General features: G+C 43.1%; 1 protein-coding gene across 16 annotated transcripts in view; it reads right to left on the bottom strand.

The window, feature by feature from the left end:
- Positions 1 to 402: 402 nt before the first annotated feature.
- LOC144114177 (CD109 antigen-like) overlaps positions 403 to 23,409 on the bottom strand; it is a 121,008-nt gene continuing 98,001 nt past the window's right edge. For all 16 annotated transcript variants that reach the window (XM_077647737.1, XM_077647745.1, XM_077647749.1 and 13 more), the window contains 4 exons: positions 17,953 to 18,065; positions 14,615 to 14,780; positions 5,914 to 6,016; positions 403 to 5,167 (listed from right to left, as the gene is read on the bottom strand). In XM_077647737.1, coding sequence (XP_077503863.1) covers positions 4,950 to 5,167; positions 5,914 to 6,016; positions 14,615 to 14,780; positions 17,953 to 18,065 — 600 coding nt within the window. In that variant the 3' untranslated portion in view covers positions 403 to 4,949. The remainder of the gene's footprint in view (positions 5,168 to 5,913; positions 6,017 to 14,614; positions 14,781 to 17,952; positions 18,066 to 23,409) is intronic.

Here is a 23,409-nt window from a genome sequence, read left to right as displayed (position 1 = left end):
ATTCAAAACTGCTCAGTCACCTGCCAATGCAGCATTACAACCAAAGAAATTTTAAACATTTTGTAGTTAGGCTTAGCATCTGCATAAATTTATTTTTCACCAGGCTAGCTCCATCTCTGGAAGCTGACACCATGACCTTGCTTGATAAGTATATTGGAAAAAGCAGTTTTTTAAAGGATGTTAGCATTTCATGTAGTTCTGCTAGCATAAATGAAATTATTCACTTTTTAACTCTTAGTATCACAAGTGATACACCAGGCATTACAGGGTTACCCTTAATCGCAGACAGCACTCGCTTCATGCTCGACTATGGTTAACAGAGTTAAGAGCGTAGGAAAAGATTACCTGCTTTAGTCTAAATGGCTCATACAGTGCCATGAAAAGTAAAACCAATACAAAGAATAAGTGCATGGTCATATATTAGAAGTGTCCATCTTCTGAGATTGTCAAGCATGGGAGATTTTACTGCAACATCTGCATACATTGGTATGTGCACTTAACTACAGATCTACGAGAACCCTAGGTTTGTTGACTGGGAAATAAATACGATGAAGAGAACATGGTACATTGAAAGTTAACTGAAGCTTGTTAATGGTCAAGAAAAATTTCAGTAGCAGCAACAAAAAAAAAACGACGTGCAAGATCACCATATGTGTGGCACAAATAGCTGCAAACTGTTCTTCTACATATATATTTTCCTGTGCTGCACCTTTGAAATGCAGAAATATAATCACTACACACAAGACAACACACTTCAAGAGTATAGCATAATCACAGCATTATTATAGCACAGGCTACAACCACAGCAATTTAAGTCAAATAGCATATGAACTTAAAACATTCACATAAACATATCTGTTATGTACAACCTGCCAGTAGCAATCATTATGCCTGGTAAGAAAAACTGCACTGCAGCAGCACATGGAAGACCTGCTATAAAAATGTATGTACAACTGACATACAACTGGTTGCAACATTTACAATATGTACCAGCATATATAGGATAAAACGTTGCACCAAGTCGCAGACACCGAGCTGTGCTCTAGAACGATAAGCAAAACAAAGTTGGCCAGGTAATGAAACAAAAATAAGGACCAACACTGTTTCCCATTATAACTACCACGTTCCTCATGCAGACTAAAAAAATTAATGCACTTTTTCAAGCAACATACAACAGAAAAGGAAAATGTTACACCAACAAGATGCATATGCATTGAAAGCAAATTCTCATAAAAAACACTAAAGAATGATTTTCCCAAGCAGTACTCCAATAAACATCCCAAAAGGCAACTTAAGGGGGGAAGAGGGTCTTAGGAAAATGTTTTTATTAATGAAGGCACAATTATGAAATCTTCAGGGAACATGTATTTTTGCGTGCTGATTCCAAATACTGAATTTAGTTTCATGTGCAACAATTTCTTGAGCACTTGTACAATATGTTATATAACTTTTTGTGGAGAGCTTTCAAGAAATCCTGCTGCAGGGAACTTGCTAGAATGCATGCCATTGGTTTCTCTTGACATTAAGCTATGCAATAAAGCTAAAATTATCATCCTGTATGTCATAGAAGTTGAGTTACAGAATTTTGAAGTTGTCACTTCAGAAACAGGAAGACAAATTTTTCTTTGTTTGTTAAGTACGAAGTTCAAAACTCTGGTAACTCAACTTCTGTGATAGGCAGGATAATTTTACCCTTATTGCATAGCTTGTCAAGACAAGCGGACGGCATACATTCTAGCAAGTTCCCTGCAGCAAAATTTCGTTAAAGCTCTCCACAAAAAGTTACATAACATGTTACATCAAGTCCACAAGAACTTGTTGTACATTAAATTAAATTCCATATTTGGAATCAGCATGCAAAAATACATGTTCCCTGAAGGTTTCATAATTGTGACTTCATTAATAAAAAAAAATTTCTAAGACCAGCTTCCCCCATTAAGAACCTGTTCCATTCTACATGTCTAAATCAGCACTGAACCTTTAAGCATCCCAATTAAAATAAGCATTTTGGCTAGCTGCAACCTGCTTAGACAAATGACAGCACAGCACAGTTTTTATAAGAGATACAGCAGAAGCAGCAGGACAAATACACATATTAGCCTGCCTTGCCACTGCTTTATTTTAAAAATTATTAAGAAAAATCTCCTTCACACGCTAAACCAGGTGTGCCAGAGTTAAAATTGTGCAAAAACCTGCACAAGAGTTTCTTCTCTATGAAGAAGTGACATGCCTTCAAAAAGCTGGAGCACACAAGGGAGCTGCCCTATATTTACATGCCTTTAATAAAGTATATGGTTAATGACTAAAACAATAATTCATAAAAACGTACAAGGAGTAGCAAAAACCATCTACAATGCCCAAACTACTATTATCCACATGCTTGTAGCACACCAACAGCTCCAGCTTATAACTAGACCCAAGATGGTCAGCCCTGAGCAATTTCTGGCTTCCAAAGGCCTCTTGCAAAAATTTCAGGCACTAGTGAAGTGGCACCTATACCAATCAATTACAAGAGCTCCAATGCAACAGGTGCATGATGTATTTCCATACTCATGTGACAATGTATCAAACATATATAAAGCAGCTTCAGAGGACCCCTAAAACTACCTCTTAAGAAAGCTGCCAATTTTTTAGGCTTTATCGTTCCTCTCAGCATTACTGCATGATGGAAGTACAAAGCATATACAATGCAAAACATGAGATGAGTGTGGGGCTACAGAGCCCTGTACTGTGCCCTATTTTTTTGTTCATCTGAATGTACACATAAATGAGTTCTTTTTACCTCTTGGACAGATGGTGGCATATTTTTGTGATTATTACATGCACCAAATGGCATACAAATTACATGAAAGATGATGAGGGTTAAAAAGATGGATAAAAGGAGATGCAAGGACACAGTTTAAGCCTTGAAAGCTACACTTGCCCTACAATCAACACAAAATTCCACAAGATATGCATTATGTCAGGAAAATAACTTCAACATAGTTTCTTTCTACATTGCTTCACGACTGAAAACTTTTCAGATTACCTTTCTTTTGTGTGTCATGAACATGTTCACAATCCTTGATCTACTGACTGGTCACTATAGTACAAAGATTATCTTTTTTCTTGTGTATGTAATAAATTATTTGCCATTGGCACAACGCTTGAGCATTGATACTGAATTACCATGTTGCAATTATTAACATTACTTACATCACTGTCTTGTAACCATTGATATGTCCCTACCTACATTGCTACATGTCACCCTATAAACGATAAAACACCATGCTGGCAGCTGTTCTACAAGAACAATTTAGGTAAGACGTGATGCACTTTCAAATATAAAAAGTATGAGGCAGAAAAATCCTATGCTCCTGTCCACTTAGTCCGCATGAAAAGGTGTCCAAGTGAAAGGGTTTCCCTGTAGCCCAACAAAAATGTGGCTCCTAGTATAGCACCCTATATATCTGCTGCAGCATTTTTCAAAAATTCGCCATTCTTTGCAGCTGATCAAATTTTAGATGATCACATTTTGTGGTTTGTTTAATTTGAAGAACTAATTAGGCATCGGCACTTTGCTGGTTCATGTTGAACTCGTGCATTGCAAGCCAAGCCCCCCCAAAAAAGCAACTTCAGCCAACTAGGAGGGCAAGAGTGTTGCCTTCTGTATGAAAATGGCAAAACTCAATGAACACCAGTGACAATTTCTCTCTGCAATGACGACATCGATCCATTTGACTCTTGAGCTTGCCCTTTCAAGAAGCATGCTTGCAAATGATGGCAGCTTCTTGTTACTACTACATTAATCAAGCAAGTGCTGACAAAATTTGTTCCTATATGAAGAACACCTCAACATGCAATTCTCACGGAAAAATGGAGCATGAAACAAAACCAGCTACACAAAGAGAAAAAGAAGGCTATTGGTATGCGTTGATACATATACATAGGTTAGTGTACATCTAACAGTTCTAGTAAATGCTACAGTGATGCAATACATGTTCCATATCACATGTGCTGCATGACAATATTCGAACATTACTATCTCAGCCTTGTAGCAAATGTTACTAAACAAAGCAAAGCCACCGATTACAAAAAAAAAAGTAATGTTTGAAATGTAACACATGAATTTGTAAAAGGATGAGTTATGATTAAGCATGAAATGAATTTGAAACATGCTGCTTAAAGGCCAAAATGCAGAAAATATGAAAAAACTCCTTGCATCCTGCACTCTGACAGCATAACCTACTGGTGCACTGATGCTGATCGAACATGAGCCACGATGTGATGCAAACAGTATGGACTCTAATGGAGGGCTTTGTTGAGTAGATTAATGTTTTCACAATTCACCCACACAAATAACAGCATCTAGCAATGTCAACATCTACAAGGCATCTCCAATGACCAGTTAACCCCAGAGTAATTTTACAATGTACAGGTACATGCAATACAAAAGAAAACACTTCATTCACAATCAAATCTCAACTTTTTTTCTTTAAACCTGTATCAAACTAGAAAGAAATATAAGGACCACTTGTCAACAGGAAAACTTCCACAGAAAATAAAATGCAAGGTTCTCATTTGCACCTTGGTGGAAACCGCTGGCTGCATGCAAGTAATGTGTTCCCTGTCATATTGACTGTACCTCAAATGACGAGGGTACTTGTCTGTGCAAGCATAGAAAAAAGAGATATGATAGCAACAAACATAAAGCAGCAACTTATCACTGCCAGGGTCACAAGAAACACTAAAACAGTCACGAGCTTCACACTGTGCAAAAATGCACTACATAGTTGACACAGAGTAGTACACAAGCAAAACCACAGATGCCGCAGTATGAATGCCAAAATAAAGCTTAACACATCTGAGCACGCCTTTGTGATGAGAACAAGTCACAGAACTGCATTAACATGAAATGCAGCGCTACGTATACCAAGCAGTCCTGCTTGGTAGTCAGCCTCACTATGCCACTATCTCCAAAACAGTGCCACAGTAATTGCAAGCACTGCTACAGAAAGATGGGATGCATGGATACCAGCAGCACCGTCCGGCTCAGATTCTCTTTCCAGCTGCGTAGCATCTGACTTTGTCTGCTTCACAGCATTGCAGTCATTGCCACACTCAACACCCTCACAGATGTCGCATAATGTTGCCTTGTGAGGGCTGTAGAACATTCTAGCACTGCGAGCTAAAGAAGGAAAAGCAAGACATTTATATTGTTGAGTATGCACTCACTCCTGATAATAAATGAGAACACATTGAGTTTGATCATTTGTACTTTCATGGGCAAATATTTAATTTCAAACAGTCATGCATTGCTGATGCCAGCTGTCAGTACAGATTAGCAATAATGCAGCACACATTTCAATGGATGTATACAGGTTGCAATAGCTGCTTCCTGAGGACCATGTTATAAATGTGGCTTATGCAAACATTGCTTCATTATACATTAAATAAAAATGAATAAATCACTGGGCAATGTCATTGTGAGGGAACACCTGTCAAGCACTAAGCTTTGCCTGCACATCACTGACACATAATCACCTGTCACGTGGCACGCATCATGAGCGATGAGTAAAGGCATGTGGCCTGCATGTTGCTGTCACTGTGATGGCCATGCGGTATGCACCTACAGCAGCGAGCGTTGGCGCACGCCCGTAAATAAATCCCATGAACAATAAAAGACCAATGTGAATGCATTTCTCGTGCTTCATCATGCCGCTTTTGTTCGATGTTTGAATGATATAAATGTAAATAATCTCAGAGACATCTGAGAGACATCAGTACCCTGCTGTAGACAAGACTGATTTAAGCAATGAAAAATTTGATCGTCCACTATTTATTACAACTGAAAAAAGAATGTAACAAATGCAACAAAAGAATGTAATACCCAAACTCATGCTCAGTAGCAGAATGAACATAGATTTTACTCACCCAAGTTGTAGTAGTCGTAAACCTTGACTGGGACTGGTTTTTGGTTGGCAACCTTGTGCTCCCTATGGGCTGGTACAGTGACGCACAGCTCCTGTCTTCCAATCTACAGATATGTAACATGCATCATTCACTCACGTAAATACAAGCAAGGAGAAATAATACTCGAGTACCAGCTTTTTGCATGCACATTCCTTAGCAATGTTTGGTTTATGGGGGGTTTAACGTCCCAAAGCGACTCAGGCTATGAGAGACCCCATAGTGAAGGGCTCCGGAAGTTTCGACCGCCTGGGGTTCTTTAACGTGCACTGACATCGCACAGTACACGGGCCTCTATAATTTCGCCTCCATCGAAATTCGACCGCCGCGGCCGGGATCGAACCCGCGTCTTTCGGGCCAGCAGCCGAGCGCCGTAACCACTCAGCCACCGCGGCGGCTCCTTCGCAATGTCATTTGAAATTACAGATTTGGTCTAAAAGCTGTTCTTGAATTGCAAACGCTTTCTTTTTATACTTCTATATGTTGGAATATGCATGGTCTTCAAAGGAATTGAAGAGCAGAGAGCCTTGACACTATGACATTGTGTGTGCTACGTGCATTGCACTACTGCACTCCATGCCCCAAGGAATACAATAAAAGGGCCAAAAAAAAAGAAAGGAAATAAATTATAATACTGGCATGCCTTTGGCCCCGAGACAGTACAACCTGCTATTCTCAACCTATACCTTTGCAACACAAGTAAAGCAGTGAACACTGGCTGAAAACAAATGAGTCATTATGCCAACATCATACCCAAGTAAAAAATTTTAAAAAGTTCTGAACTAATTTGTAGGGGTGTGTGAATATTCGAAAATTTTGAATACGAATAAAACTTGTTTAATATTCGGTTCATATTAATATTGCACCAAGACTGTGACCACTGGCATCAGTATGCAGTATGGTTGGAGCGGTGTCACTGAAGCGGCCAAGGACAGGGTCCAATGTGAGGGCGTGCTTGAGGTTGTTAAAAGCAGGGTCGCACTGGTCAGTCCACACGAAAGTGCAGTGCGCTTTAAGTAGTTCATGAAGTGGAGCCAGGCAGAGACAACTGCATAAATCTGCAGTCCAATGAGGACGAGCAAAGTTCAGGATCACAATGATTTTGTCAGGGTCTGTACAACGCCGTCGTGGCTAACGAGATGTCCTAAAATTTTGATTTCCTTCTGTACAAAGTGGCACTTCTTGGTGCTGAGCTGGAGGCTTGCTGAAGCGAGGTACGTGAAAACTTCGTTCAGGTGCGTGAGATGGTCGTTAAAAGTTGAAGAAAAGATAACAATGTCGTTCAAGTAAGACCATCAGGTTCTCGACTACAGGCCACAAAGGACAGTATTGATCATTCTTTCAAATGTTACTGGTGCATAACATTAAATTCTTAAAGTCTATCGGGAGTTGCGAAAGCAGTTTTTTCTTTGTCGTCCTCATGCATAGATATCTGCCAATAACCTGAGCTTAGGTCCAAGTTCGAGAAATATTTGGCGCCATGGAGAAAGTCAAGGGCGTCATCAATCCGTGACATAGGGTAGACATCTTTGCGGGTAATTTTTGTTGAGCCCACGGTAATCAACACAAAATCGTACCAAGCCATGCTTTTTTTTTTTTTTAACTAACACTACTGGAGAGGACCACGGGCTTGTTGAGGGGTGAATAATATTGTGGTGGACCATATCATGGACATTTTCTTCAATGACTTTTCATTCGGAGAGAGAAATCCGATAAGGCCATCACTATATGATCGAATTCCCTTCGGTAAAGATGCGGTCGTGTGCAACAGTAGCCCATCCCAGTGGTGGAGAAGTGGCATCAAAAATAGCTTGGTGATTACGAAGCAATGTGAGAAATTTTTGGCGTTGATTCGGCGTGAGGTTCGGATTAATCATCTTGGATAGAACAGTAGGAGAGACGTCTGATGAAACAGGCTGCTGATGCAGAGGAACGGTGAGCACGATCAGGGACATAGGTTGAGCATCCACTACGCATGGGAGTGAAGTTCCTTTAGGCAGCATGAGGGATTCGCGTGAAGTGTTCATAGCTGTTATGATCACTGAGCCACTGCAGAACTGGACAAGACTTGACGGGAAGGAGATTCCGCATGCAAAATGACGAGATGGTGTGATGAGTATGTCTCTATCAGTGATGCGGTCAGAAACAACAGTAAGTAGTTTTTCGCACTGAGGAGGCAAAACAGTATCAGCTGCAGCAGTGAGGGGATGATGTCGGTCAGAAAAATGAGGTGAAAATCCTTGTCTATCATATGGATGACACGGTCACCACAAGAAATTAATGCTGAAGCTGTTGACAAGAAATCTCATCCAAAAATCATCAGATGCGCACAAGGTGAGAACACAGCAAACTGCGCATGGTGGCGGACACCGTCGATGATAATGCGCACAGAGCACTTCACGGAAGGGCGCAGTGTGGCATCATTTGGTCCTCAAAGTTCAGGCCCATCATATGGTGTAGTCACTTTCCGCAAACGGTTTCCCCCCTGGAAACTGCATCACCTAGTTTTCCAAATGGCGGACAGGGAGAGCTGTTGCGGGTCAGAGTGGGGACACTGAGTGGCGATATGGAGATGGGGACCAGCATCGGGAAACGTGGGCCCCACTAGGTGCAGATGAGGGTACTGGTGGCGGAGAGGATCGGCGAGACAGGCTGGAAGAAGGCCGGCATTTATAACAGGAAGTAGAAGGTAGCTCACTTTTGAAGGCTTCGTAACCAGAGCGCTCGTACTGAGGGCATCAACAACAGAAGTGGGATCAAGATATGTCCTCTGATTCCACAGTAGTAGCACACTGGTCTGGAGGGGCGCCAAGGTGCATAATAGGATGGCACAGCTTGAGCCGTCACCATTGCATTGATATGGTTGTACGTCAGTGCCGGTCGGGGTGGGGGGACAAACAAAGGGTATGATGCAGAGACCTGAGCATAAGTCGGCGCTGGGCGGGGAGCAGGAGGGTTGGATGCGATAGGGTACTTGATTGTTGTCAACTCTCCTTTAATAATGTTGCAGAGACCGGCGTCATTAGAAGGTGTGGGAGAATGATCGCACCCATGCCGACAGAAAGGGCTGAGGACTTCGAGCTCTTCACAGATGATCGCTCGAATTAGTGTTCGCAGATCCAAGGTCAGCAGCGATCAGGGCCGCAGCGAGGCCAGGCTGCAACTGGTAGGACTGCAGCCGGTTGAGGCGTTGGTAGGTGGTAATGATGGAATCGACACTTGAAGGTTTTTGGGCAATTAGAGTGTTAAAAGCCACAGAATTGATTTCTTTCAATACGTGGCGGATGCGGTCAGTTTTCGGCATGGCCAGACTAAAACGCCGCCAAAGCACAAGTACTTCCTCTATGTAAGACGCATAGGATTCATCGGGACCTTGAATGCAGGAAGCAAGCCTTTTCTTCGCGACCTGAGTCCGAACAGCCTGGTTGGCAAAGTACTGACGAAACTGCTGTTTGAAGGTGGGCCGGTTAGTGCTGTGGGGTCCGCAATTTATGAACCAGTTTCGCGCGACCTCAATGAGGTAGAAAGAAATGTTTAAAATTTTAAAGCATCATTCTACCGGTTATAGGCACTGCAGCTTTCACAGGTGTCGAGCCAGTCATCCACGCCTTCATGACGACACTTTTATTTTAATGGTGAACCCGAGGCACGTGCTACAGGCAGAGCCGTGGGATGATGATGATGGTATGTACAAGTGATAGCAAATGATTCATGGAAGACTCACAATATTGAGAAATTGATATTCAAGAATTTCCGAATTTTTGAATATTCACAACAAACGATCGCATACCACACCGCCTGTCATAAATTTTACCATGGCAAAACCACGATACAGCTCAGACCATTTATAATGTAACCACTTAAAATGCGGGACCGGATTATATGCGGCTTTTTGTGACAACCGCTTCGCTTCCCTTACAGCTCAATGTATTGGCGTACCACTTAATACGCAGGCAGTGCATTACCGGACACCACGTATAGTACAGTTTGTGGAAAGCCTGGCGGCCCGCATAACGGAGCGGACCTATGAGTACCGGTGGGCACAATGAGAGCACTTCCCAGATTGCGCAAGAAGAGAGCAACAGGCGGAGCGAGGAGCGTTGTCAACGTGGTTCAAGGCAAGGCTGAAGGCAGGAGAGGATGGGAAAAAAAATTAAAAGGTGCACTTTGTTGACCTAAAGTGCAGTGAGGCGAAAGCCTTTAGCGCGGTGTTGCTGCTTGTATCGCTGATGTGTGGTGAAGATGTTGATCAAAGGCTACACAACTGTTCGCTTCACGACACTTTCACTGATGTTCATTGCTGGAGACACAGGAGAGCGTTTAGGCGGCATCCTTCTTCCAGATTGGTGCTCAGGAGGCATCTGGCAAGATTGCATGGGGAGCGCTCCTCTTGAACGATGGCGGCACCACTAAATGATGTCACACGCATGCGCAATAGGCTGAAGCGCAGGTGCATTGTCTGCTGGCGCCTTGTGCATGTGCAGTGCATTATCATATACAGAGTTCCCAGTTACGACATACTACACCAGCCACTAGTATTACTAATTAGCTAATTAATAATTCACTAAATAACCAATCATCAATTATTCTCCAATTGACTTATTACTAACAAACTAATTACTATATAACTACGAGGACTCTTGTCTGCTTACGTGGAGGAATGCGAAAGCCTGTGTTTTGAGGAAAGGAAAGGTTTTCGAGGAAAGGATGCCATAGCTCTCAGATCTCGAAATATTCATGGATGCCTCAACCGCGTTTGACAGTCTCAAAGCAGGCGTTTTTCCTCTCACTCTCCAATGGGCCTCCGTTGAACACACTGATTGGACAAAACTTGAAAGCACATGATGACACGGTCTGACTGGAGCATGCTGCTCGCGGCAGTGGCGAGCGCATGGCATGATGCTGCTCGTACCACACACGCGTGCAGCAGCATCTTGTCATGTCTGAGCCCATGAGCAAGATATGTGTCATCGCATGTAGCGAAAAGTTGACAACGTAGACAAGTCAGCTGAAAACATGAGCAAGTCTACTAGCCTCGGCTGTCTTCAGTTCCGATGGCTTCTGCTCCTCCGAAAGCCAGGAAACGGCAAGCTCTCGAAACCAAGCAGAGCAATGTGAGGGACGTCGAGAGTGGTTTGAAAAAGGCTACGGTGGCAAAAAAAGTACGGTGTCGGCGACGTTACTGTGCCCGCCACTTGGAAGAACAGCGACAAGTTGCGACAACAGCTGCAGGAAGACTCCACGTCGCTTGCAAGGAAGCGGATTCGTGCGTCAAACTATGAATATGTTGCTGCTTTGTTTGAATGGTTTTGTGAGGTCTGGGCCCAGAGCGTTCCTGTAAGTGGCTCGATATTGAAGTCAAAACCAGGTGTCTTGCAAACATTTTGGGGCATGATGGTATCAACCCATTGAACAGCTGGATTTAGCCTTTCAAGGACCAGCACGAGATAAGCTCCTCGTCATCTACAACTCCGACGGCGTTGCATATGAAGTAGCCGCCACAGATGACATTTTTGGCAGTGGTGCGCGGTCGCGATGAGCTTTGACCCGAGGATGAGCCTAACGAACTGAGTGAAAGTGTAGCAGAAGTTCCGTGCAAAGACGCACACGACTGTTGCAACAAACTGTGCCTCTACTGCACTCGGAGATACTTCAGCGAGCATGCACTGAAGTGCTTCACTGTTTTTGAAGATGAAGTCATTAGCGACGCAGTCCAATCGCAGTGTCAGACTTCTTTCATTTACTTCAACGCTTTGAAAAAAAGATCAAATAAACTGCTTTTTTGCCTGTGATTGCAGTGTTGTGAGTCTGATGCGTTGGCAGGTGCACTTTGAAAGGTACGCTGTCTATTCTGAAAGTGCGAATGCATGGAAAAGCTGCTTTTTGGTTACAGTGCAGTACTGCTCCTAATGTGGATTTTCCTGACTCCCGCGGTGTGCATTATTATGCTGGGCAAATTATCTGACGATCGAATTTAAAGTGTCAGGAAAACAAAACAAGCGAGTCTTCTTCACTTTCTTCTCCGGCGTTTATCGCGAGGACCAATCGCATTCAGACGCTGCTAGGCAAAATTCGACAAGTGGGCTTTCCCACATATGACACTTGATGGCTGACCACCTGTTTCAAACAATAAGAAAGAGAAAGCATGCAGTTTTTTTTTATCTTTCCCCAGCTTGTTACATACTTAATGCCGATGCCTTGGCATTCGTCTTGTTGCTTAAACAACTCTCCTAGCACAAGTTCTGCCCTCGCATTTTGGTCAAATATAAGCGGGAAAGCCCACCAGCGGAACTTTGCATGAGGCTCCCGAAAGGGTGAGTAGAGTTTTCACAGCAAAGCACGCGATTATGTAAAAACCCCGCCTATTGCATGGTGCGTTGTAACCTGCGCTCCTCTTAAATGCGCTTAACAGCATGCATGACGCTAACAAAGATAGAAGGGCTCCTGTTGTTAGGCCAAAAAATAGCCTGCCCATGTAGTTTGTTTCTGAGCTTTGCCGCTAGCCCACAGTGACTGTCGATCAGCAAATTTTCCAGTCATCCGAACACAGCTCCGAGCTGCTTTCCAATGCTGACTGCCACATCACTGGTCCCATCATTTTACTTCTTAAAGCAGTCTTCCAGCACAGATGTGCATTTCTCTTGCTTACGTCCACATTGTTCTCCCAGCACACCGAAACTACGCTCTCGTCACATGTTTTTCGGTGCTTGTGCGATGGAGCTTCCTCATAAGGCTTCAGCACAATTTTGCATTTTTGGCATTTTTTTTTTCAGGGATGCAGGCAATTTCAGAAACTGACCTTCAGATAAACTGGGCATTTTTTCCGGTCCCTTGAAATCCGAATTAAAAACTTTTTACTAGCCATCATGTTAATTTAGTCGCCAGTCATGTGTCATTTCATGGATTTCATATTGCATGAGCACATTACAGCTTGCATAATGTTATGCTGTCTAATCAAGTAGTGTACCTTTCTGTGCACATCATGCTTTTTTATATGGTGCTGAGTCAGTCTAGCTTTATTCCAGTTGCAAAGACCTACGCTATTCAAAAAGGGGAGGGGGGCAGAGGGCAACAACATTTGCCTTTTCTGAAATATTTTTTTTCTTGCTGAACAGATATTCGATATTTGAAAATTTCAATATTCGTACACCCCCTAATTTGAGAGATATAATGACATCTGTATTCACCACAGTTACAGCCACCTGTAACAAAATTGTGAAAAAAAAAAAAAATCTGTCAACATGATTGCCTTTTAATCCAAAACAATCAATGAAACATTTTGCAATCACCTGCAAATACTTCCAGAAAGCAATCTTTAAAAATATGACAGTTGCTTGGTTCCTCACAAAATTCTCTCCATGCTGAACCTCTCAGTACCTTGTCATATAGTCTTGTGGGGCCTAACATCCTAAAGCGATGCCATAGTGGAGGGCTCCAGATAATTTGGACTACCTGGGTTCTTTAACGTGCACTGACATCGCACAGTGCATGGGCCCCTAGCATTTCACCTCCATCAAAATGAGACTGTCGTGGCCAGGATCGAACCCTCGTCTTTCGGGTCAGCAGTTAAGCCCCATAACAACCAAGCCACCACAGCGGCTCGCAGAAGCTTGCATTGCTATTTGCCAGTGTTGTAGGCATTACCGAAAAAAAGTAACTAAATACGTTACTCGTTACGCTAAGAAAAAACGAATGCGTTACCGCCCTACGTTACCTACAAAAAAAGTAACGCGTTACCGTTACCGAAAAAAAGTACCGCACGTTACTTTGCCATTACTTCATGGCCATAAGTTCTAATTAGTGCGTCTTCGTGTTAACTCACGATAACAATTTAATAAAGCTCATATTTCACATAAAACTTCTAGCCTAAACAACTATTTTACGCGAAATTCTGATTTAACGGGAATACTTCGCACAAATGTACAGGAGCTTAGCAATGTTATAGTGGCCTAAAGTTGCCTGTAGAGTTACATGTGATGAATTCTAACTGTGGCACATAGTGAAGCCATTTTCCGAATGAGACATTAAACACAAAATGACACCTCATCACTAATTCTAACTACACAAACATCGCTGAACTCTAAAAAAATTTACAGTAATTCTGCAAAATGTGATGTTCAAAAATGCTCGGCATTCTTCCCCAAGTGTGTGTGTGAGCGGTTCAGGAAGGGAAGGTAGATGAAGGCAAGTGTGTGAATTGTGTGATCATGCACGTGTTTCATGCTTTATGACTGTTCTGTCTTTTTTTTTAATTGGCTGCGTCGTCAAGAGCAGGCGTTTTCTGGCATGCATGCCAGCCGCAACAGAGATCGTTGAGAGCACCTCTTTATTTGCAACATCAATTTAGGTGCTCTGCACTTTTTTTTTCTAAAAAAAGCAGGCAGAGTGTGGGACAACCTGAACAAAAAGTAACTAGTAACGTGACACCTCATGTTACCGAAAAATGTTGACGTAAGTACGTTACCTGTTACTGTTCCCGAATGGTAACGAGTACGTTACTAAGTTACCGAAAAAAGGAACGCGTTACCGGTATGCCATTACTTGTAACGCGTTACCGCCAACACTGCTATTTGCACAGCGCAACACCAGCTATGGTTACCTTGAGGTTCTTAGATACACATGAAATACAATAGGTCTGCAAAAATAAAAGTTAAACAAGACTAACCCTGTCAAAGTAGATGACAACATTTGTGTCGGCATCTTGGCTCTCAACCCGGCGCACTTCCTTGGTCCGATGAATGCTGCTCAAGGTGTCAAAGTCAAAGAGGTAGCCCGAAGGCAGGGCCACTTCCATGACAGCCATGTTGCTGGCGTCTCCTTCCCCTCGGTAGCTGCATTAAAAGCAAAAATGTAAGTACCAACGCAAAAATGCACACCACATAAAACAGCCCCAGCACTAATAATGTTCTAGTCTGTACTAGCCACTATAAGAGTAAAAATTTCCGGCCAATTAAGAATTGTGTATGTGGCATCAAGGATGCCTTATGAGCAAGAGGTTTAAGCAAGAAGTCCATTATTCCTGCTCGTGCTTCACAGTGCCTCACCAAAAAGAGTTAGCGAAAATGACAACTTGTGTAGCTGTGACAAAATTTTTCAGGCAGTACAAAATGAATGGAATGCTTTTCCAATCATGAAGATGAGGACTATAACCACTGGCCCTGGCCAAACAGGTTATAACAACAAACACTAGAACGCCCTTCATTCTAGGCTTCAAAACATTTAAAATTTCCAAAACAAAGAATATGCAATTATCTATGAAAACAATTTTTTGTGAAAAATAAAATTCATGTTGGGACTATTCCAGAAAGACTTCCTTGCTACAGCTTCTTTGCCATGTCAATTTGGCAAATCAGTGTAGAGGGCTTCTTTTAGGGTGAGCTCTTAAAGGGGCTGTGAAGGGGTCTCTAATAAAGTTGTGGCATGCCTGGAATATTGAAGCACGCCGCTTCATGAATAGTGTCCAGCAAGGATTTTTTAAATGCACTTTGTAGAAGCTGAGTTATCTGTAGTTAAAATTTGAATTTCAGCATCTTTGCGCCTTTCCCTCCTCTCTCATCACTTTTTGCACGGTGGAAGGTAGGCGCTCCGTCGCCGACCCCCCCTCTGGGAGCGGAGCTACCCGACCCGCCGGAGCTAAGCGGCTTATTGGCTGCAGCCAAGGTAGCTGCCTGAGGTCTGAAAGAATCTAACCAATGGCCACCTCTCACCATGTCTACGCAAATGCGGGGGACGGAGGAGAGTGCGAGCGTGAAAAAGTCGCCGGGAAGGGCTCGCCAACTTTGACGTGTGATTGTGGGTCGTCTGCTGCGTGTAGAAGAGTATTATTTGGCTCTGGTTTTCATGGCAACACAGTGCAGTGATTAAGTGAGTTAGTGTGCTCTCCTCGGAAGACTTTTCAGAGCCCCTTTAAACAAAATTCTCTGCAATGTGAACAGTCCAGGACCCTTCGCTTAGCTCCGCAAAGATGATGCACAAAAAAGAAAAAATTATGAGATCACTGCGGCACCTGCATTGGAGGAATGCATAAGCACTGAAGCCTCCTTGCCCTTCTTTGCCTAAATTAATCAAGTTCCATCACTGCCCATTTCGAGTTTTCAAAATTGGCGCCACGCCTACCTCCGTCCATGCTTTCGGTTTTCAAATTTGGTGCCACACTTTAGCTCCGCCCACTTCCCGTGTTTTCAAATTTGATGCCACTTTTGCTCCATCCCCCGCCCACTTTTTGGACATTTTTGGCTCTAATTAATTAACTAATTACCCCACATGCACCTCATTATTTTCCCAGTTAGATTTTTTGATGCTCTATCTAATGCAGCCATTCTTTTTTCTTATAACTCAATTCATTTGAACGTTATCATGATGGGACGAAAGCGCAAATATAGCCATACAATGCTTACGCATTAAAAATCAGGTTCACACAAACCATAAACTTGTACGCAGCGGTTAGTGTGAAATATTGCACTGCAATGCTGACTATAGTCAGATACAACTCAATAGCAAAGCAGCAGATGCCCCTCATAGGAGGCCAGGTGGCCAATGGTGTGGACTGTTTCTCATGACCTCATGGCTACTTCCCTTGGACCTACTAGTATGAATTCACAGGGGGTGGCAGATGAAAGGAGACTGACAATGGCTTACTCAGATTAGCTGCAGTGTCATGAAAATCCGTTGATGCCATTGACAGCAGGGCCTCCTTTGAGGGCATGTGCTGCTTTGTTCTTGAGTTGTATCCAACTAGACTGCTTGACAGCACTGAATGGCCAACTATTTTGTTACTTTGTTGCTTTTTGTAAGGAACAATACAAAGCACCAACACTAAATGAAGATAAGAGTAAACTGAGCAGATTTACATGTGCAGATGTTTTTCCAGCATCACAAGGGTGACGGTTAGTTGGGACCCTACCCGAGACAACTTAACTGCAGTCTCTAAACTCCGTAAAAATAATTTCAGGAGTATCATGGAAAGCAGTCCTTAGCAGACATGTATTGGTTTGTCACATTCTGCAGGTGCTTCTGGACAACAAATGGCATGCACAGATGAGGGATAAAGTAAGTACACAACACTTGTGCTGGTATTGCGGGCTGTACTGTTCTGAGCTACAGCTGGCTGCCCACGTATTAGAGCACTGCACATGCCATGTGGAGGTTGTGGTTCAGATGCCACCAGGGGCTTGGTTGCCTTTTCTTGTATCTTATATGAAATTATCTTATCTAAATGTCATTTGCTTGCACAGACACAGTCAGGAACAAAAGATGTTTATTTCACATGACGCAAGAACAACAGGAGCAGCACTATAAGCTCTTGGCAGCACTATAAGCTGGTTGTAATTAGTACCATAGTCCAAAACTAGAACTACACTACAGATTTTCCACCCTCATCATCACTATCACTAAAAGAATAGCTGCATGCCCCCATGCTTGCCTTGGTTTCAATCTTAGCTTCTTTTGTATACTATTAATGATAGCAAGCATATGAGGGCATATGAATCACTACTGCTTGGAAAGCTTTCAGTAGCTATGGACCCCCTATAACACAAGATTTTCTTGTTGCACAAGTTCCTGCTTTATAAAATCATGTCGAAAGAGCATGCAGTGTGCAAAAGCACTGCATCCCTCCAGAAAAAAATTAGCTGATGCTCATTCATGTCGCTTGCACTGCACAGGTCATGACTTTTAAATACTAATTTTCTCCTTCAATGCAATGTTTAATGGATCTTAGAAGAAAAAAAAAAGCTTGGAGCTCTCCACTCTCCTTCAGGGCAAAGAAGCGATAACATTAGCTGTACTGCACACTCAACAAAAGCATCCACTCCCGGGCTCGCAAGAGCCAGGCCTACTTCTATCCTATGATCATAGCTTGATCCACCCACATGGATCACAAGGATAATATTCTTTGACCAATGGGACTGTGCAAAAGTTTTCATTTATGACATAATACACCAATGACAAATCCAAATTAACTCCAAAGAAACAGTCCACAATAAAGTCACTAAAAGTACTCACTGCGTGCAGACACTGAGCTGAAGATAGTTTTCTGTAGAAGTCTTGTCCAGCAAAGGATTCAAGAAAAATGAAGGAGATTCTGAAGACACGGCCAAGTTGAATGACCATGAGACCTACAATACACAAAAAACAGATAAATGGAATATAGGACTGCAAAAAACTTGTCAGGCCTTTGTCAAACTGTCAGATCTTTTGTTATCTCAATTTTCTTTCACACAAGTCACTTGTCATAATGTTCTGGGTGTAATAAGATGCTTATAGTGTGCAATAGTGGTTGACATGATTAAAATTTTTTAAGCAAGATGAGATACAGCTTTTGGCTTCAGAAAGAGCTTTGGTGTCAGCGTAGAGCTCGCCAGCTAGTTCATGCAAAAATAATAGAAGAGTTTTCACGTTGCAGATACTGCAGCATTTTGGCCAGCAGCACCACATTGTTGATAATAATGTTGATCTTCTGAATGCCAAATGAACCATAACTGCTGTAACTATAAAATTATTTACATAACCAACATCTAACATTTAGATCTCATTGCAATCTTAATACAGTAAAAGCTCGTTAATTCGAACTCGAAGGGGACCGGAAAATTGTTTGTATTAAGCGAAGTTCGAATTATCGAATGGGTGCTAGAATGAGCGGTCGTGGCCTGCCACGCGGGCAGAATCCAAAGCAGTCACATCTAGACCCGTTATCGCGAGCTAGGCGCTACTATATGTTTGTGGCGGGTGATTCTGAGAATTAAATTCGTGTGGTTCTATTGGCAAATGAAACAAATTGATCTGCCAGTTATGCACCAGAAACAAGTTCTGGAATGCATTCGCGCGAGCAGCGAGCTTTAGTGCTGGAATATAAGATGCTATTTATGCTCCAAAAAGTGTTTATTTACAGGGAAGGGTTCTCATAATTAAAAGTAACCAGTGGTGTGCATTTACTTGCATTTCTTCTGCCGAGACTTCATCAGCATCATCTGCAGCTTGCCCAGCAGCTCCAGCGCAACATCGAGCGCCAACGCTACTTCACATGTACTTATGTATACTTGGCGGTGGCATAGGCTCGTCGCCGCAGTAGGACTCATTACTGGCGGCTGTGCTCACTGCACGTCAGCCCTGTGTCGTCAGCTGACAGCATGTAGCCTCAATTATAACAGCGTCACTCAAGTGCTCCAACAGCTCCACACTGCTGTCGCCGTAGCTCACGGCACCTACAAAACGCACCACGGTAGTGCCCAAACTGCCATACTACTGTACCCATACTAGTATATTCTAGGCACTATAGCCATACTATAGTGCCTAGATTATACTGGCTAGTGAGCTGACCGGGGCCTACCTGGTCACATCGCGAGCGATGAATGCCGACGGCCGTCGCGTGGAGCGCTGCAAGTCGGGAGGGTGCAGACTGCGCTGTCTCGCTCTCGCGACATCAGCAAAATGAGTGCTGCATCTTTGCTTTCAATAAGCCGTAAGCGACCATAGCTGTTATGGAGGCAGGTACAGTGTTTCTTTTGAGTCTAGAAGCTGCATATTTAGTGCTTGTCACATGCGCGAAAGCTTCTATGAAGTTCAGCACATCTTTGAGCTTCGAACATCGGGTGCTTACAAAGGGAACAGGAAATATGTGTTCTAGAGCCGATACAACATAAGCTTTTTATCTAAAGCACTTTTTCGGTAACATTTTCTCTAACAAAGCAGATGAAATGCGTCAGTTAATTTTACTGGCATTTATTTAGATCTTCTGCGTGCTTGGTTTTGGGCCAGAATTCTTCGGTACTTACAGAAAGTACAGGACTCTCCATCGGACCGCGCAGGTAACAAACACTTCTCAGCAAAAACCATGCATTTATTCAAAGTGCGCTTTCCTGAGGCCGGCTTTATGATGCATCCACCACAAAGATTTGTCAAGGAAACCTCCCAAGGATTCGGCCTCTTTGCAAGCTCATTTTAATGGTATGTTTTGACTTCTCCCCCTCAGATACAGCACAGCTACTGCTGATTGCCCATCAAGCAAAGTTGTCTTCTTCCGCTTCACAATAGGCGTAAGCTAATTAAACCACTGGCACAAATGGCACTTCCATTCATGTACACTGGAATTTAGAGCCGTTGTAGAATGGGTGCACTCTCGCTTGTGGACGGCAGATGTTCAGTCATTTTATGATTCACCAATTCACCAGCGTTTGCTTCTTTAATTAGAACCACAGAACGGAGCTTTAATTAGAACTAAAGCTCCATTGTCGGCACCAGGTCATTCCAGGCCCACCGATTCGGCACTCTCAATGTCTGAGCACAACTTGGAGGCTTCCGACACAGGTCGCCTGTGACGCTTTGCTGGAGGCTTTTGCTCACACAGATGTCTAGTTTTCCTCTTTGCTGATTTTTAAGCACAATGTGTTTTAGATAATGCGTGGATATCGTAGGCATGGTGTCTGGTTTAAAACGCGGTTTATCGCGGGGAAGCTGGCTGGTTACTATGCAGTGATACTGAACATGCGCTAAACTGCTCTCAAAATGTTTCTCTAAAACCACAGCAGCTGGTGTCAGCCTTCAGTCTTCTCTTCTGAAGTTTTGTTCCCATTCTACAAGCAGCATCAGATGGTGCAGTAAACATAACGCGCTTCTTGTTCGAGCGGTAACCGCTTTTACACTGTGGCACAAAGCAAGTCTTCTCTTTGCACTGTCGCTTTGGTTTTGACATCTTTTTGTGCAGTCACATGCAGCTCGTTTAGTGATGGGCATGGGAAGAGAACAATCAAGAGCTCAGTCCATGATTTGACTGCACGGTGAATACACGCAGAACGGATACACGCACGCACAGAATGCACGCACAAAACCGACGAAATCGCCACAGAACTACTAGGAGGAGCGGACGCGATGACTTGGATGTGCAAGCAGTCACGCAGTACAACAAGCACTACACCTCGCTCAACAAAGAATACGCGCACAAGCAGGTTAGTCACGCACGCACAAGACCAGGTAACTGCCTTCCGAGCTCAGAAAACCGCGCCGTCTGCTGGGGCAGCACGGATGTATGGATGGAAGGTAGGAGCGTCCCCCTTAAAAACGGGGTGATGGCAGTTGCCATCATGCTCAGCTTTTTTTTCCTTTATTTTGTTTAGCTGTGCTGTAATTTATTAAAATTCGCCATTTTCTTTAAATACGTCTTTCTACACATTTAACCTTATGTCACCTCTCTGCTTTTGAGCCACCAATCTTCCAATCGGTTTTTGCTAATTTCCACCACAGATTTATTTACATGACTATTGTTATCTCTAAACCCTAGGGCCTCGGGAAGAGTGACTATGCATGCCTGCATCGACATATGGATGGATACCATCACATTTTAGTATGAGGTGTTCTATTGTTTCTACATATTTACCACACACAACACGTGTCATCTTCATTAAATTTCTTTTTATAGCTGCGCATTCTAGGACATCCTGACCTAGCTTCAACGAGTAGAGCACTGCCTCTTGAGCTATCATAAAACGCTTCTTTCCTGATCTGCTGTTTCCAGTATCAATATAGTTCTACACTATGCTTCTTTTCCATTGAATTTATCCAATTCTTTACCTTCCGCGTTTTTAACCTGTCGTTTAATGCTGTCTTTCTCCAGCCACGTATCTGGCGTACTTGCTGGTTAGCTTCCTAGTTCTTTTCCGCCAGTGTGAGTCAATGCTCTTTCTGTATAGGTATTTAAATACCTTAGCTGCCCACCTGTTATCGTCCAATTTCCTCCGGCGTCCTTCATATAGTATTTTACTCTGAGCTTCCCGTGCTTCGAATGATGCCCAGCCCATATCCCCCTGTGCTGCCTCGTTTGTGGTTTTCCCGTGGACACCTAGTGCTAATCTTCCAACAACCTTCTGATTTACATCTAATCTCGACAGAACTTGCGCCCCTAAGCATATAACCGCATTCCCAAAAGCAAGCACCGGCACCCTTATCCCTTCCAAATACTTCTCAGTACTTCATACCTGTTGTGCCCCTACAATGCCCTATATTTCATTATCCCGGCATCTCTTCGCCCTTTTGCTACGAGAGGCTGCTCGTGCTTTTCCGTGTACATCTGCCCATCGTTTACCCATACCCCGAGATATTTGTATTCAGGCACTGGGGGTATTTCATGGCCTTGTACTGTAAGCTCCTGATCAGTTGTATAGTTGAAAATCATCACACCAGACTTAGCTGCGCTAAAACTGAAACCTAGACTGTCTCCTTCGTCTCCACAGCAATTCACCAAAGTTTGCAAATCTTCCTGGCTATCTGCTAACAGTACAACATCGTCCGCATACATTAAACCGGTAGTCGTTGCTCAACAATCTTTCCGCCGAATCTGTACGACAGATTATAACCTAGATTGTTTCCTTGTAGCCTTCTTTCTATACTTATCATATAAAGCATGAACAGCAGCGGTGATAGAGGACAACCTTGCCTTAATCCTTTGTGTACCTTGACAGTTGTTGTACTCCTAATTCCTTCCCATGTTATTTCAACTTTATTTTCTCGATATATTTCCTGTAGAAAATTAATTACCTCATGACCAACATCTGCATCTTTTAATATGTTCCACAGGAGTTCCCTGTTCACGTTGTCGTATGCACCGCTTATGTCCAGGAAGGCTAAATACGGACGTCTGTTTTCCGTCTTGGCTATTTCTATGCACTGGGTAAGCACGAACAGGCAATCATCTGAGCGTCTACTACTTCTGAACTCATTCTGAACTTCTCCGAATATTCCATTACTTTCTACCCATGACTGCATTTTTATTTTCACCACCTGCATCGCCAGCTTGTATGTAACTGATGTTATCATGATCGGTCGGAAGGATTTTATGTTCATTTTATTGTCTTTCCCTTTATAAATCAAATTCATTTTACTCTGTTTCCAGCTGTGCGGAATTTGCTAATTTGTTATGACTGCCTCCAATACTTTTATCAGCATTTCCTTGCCTCTTGGGCCAAGTTCATTAATTAGCTTGATTGGAATTTCGTCGATCCCTGCGGACGCACATCTTGGAATGTTTGCTTCCGCCTTTTTCCAGTTAAGATTTGTCAGCTCAACGCTGTTTTCTATTGTGCTGTCCTGTGTTGCTTCCTCACTTGGGGTGATTACTCTATCGTCTTTCTTAAATGACTCAGCTATAACTTATGAAATGTAGTTCACAGCGACATCTCCCTCTAAACATTTTCCCTCGGCATCGTGAATCTGTTCCTGCTATCTGTGATTCGCTTTGCCCAGCCAGCTTATATGGTTCCAGAATTTTCTTGGCCCCCCTTTAGTTGCATCGTGAACTTCAGCCAGTCAGCGATCAGAGGACTGCTTTATTTTAGCCTGGACGAGGACCTGCACTTGCTGTTTCTTTTGTCGATAAGATACCCATTTTCGGCCTATTTCCTCTTCAGATAACTGCGCCCTCTTTGCTTCTCTGTTCCCGCGATGCCAACCGTCCCGTGATGCCAACCGTGA

The sequence above is a fragment of the Amblyomma americanum genome, chromosome 1 (assembly GCF_052857255.1).
Source record: "Amblyomma americanum isolate KBUSLIRL-KWMA chromosome 1, ASM5285725v1, whole genome shotgun sequence".
NCBI lineage: Eukaryota > Metazoa > Arthropoda > Arachnida > Ixodida > Ixodidae > Amblyomma > Amblyomma americanum.
Note: the sequence above shows the minus strand (reverse complement) of the source record. Positions and strands in the feature narration are given on the sequence as shown.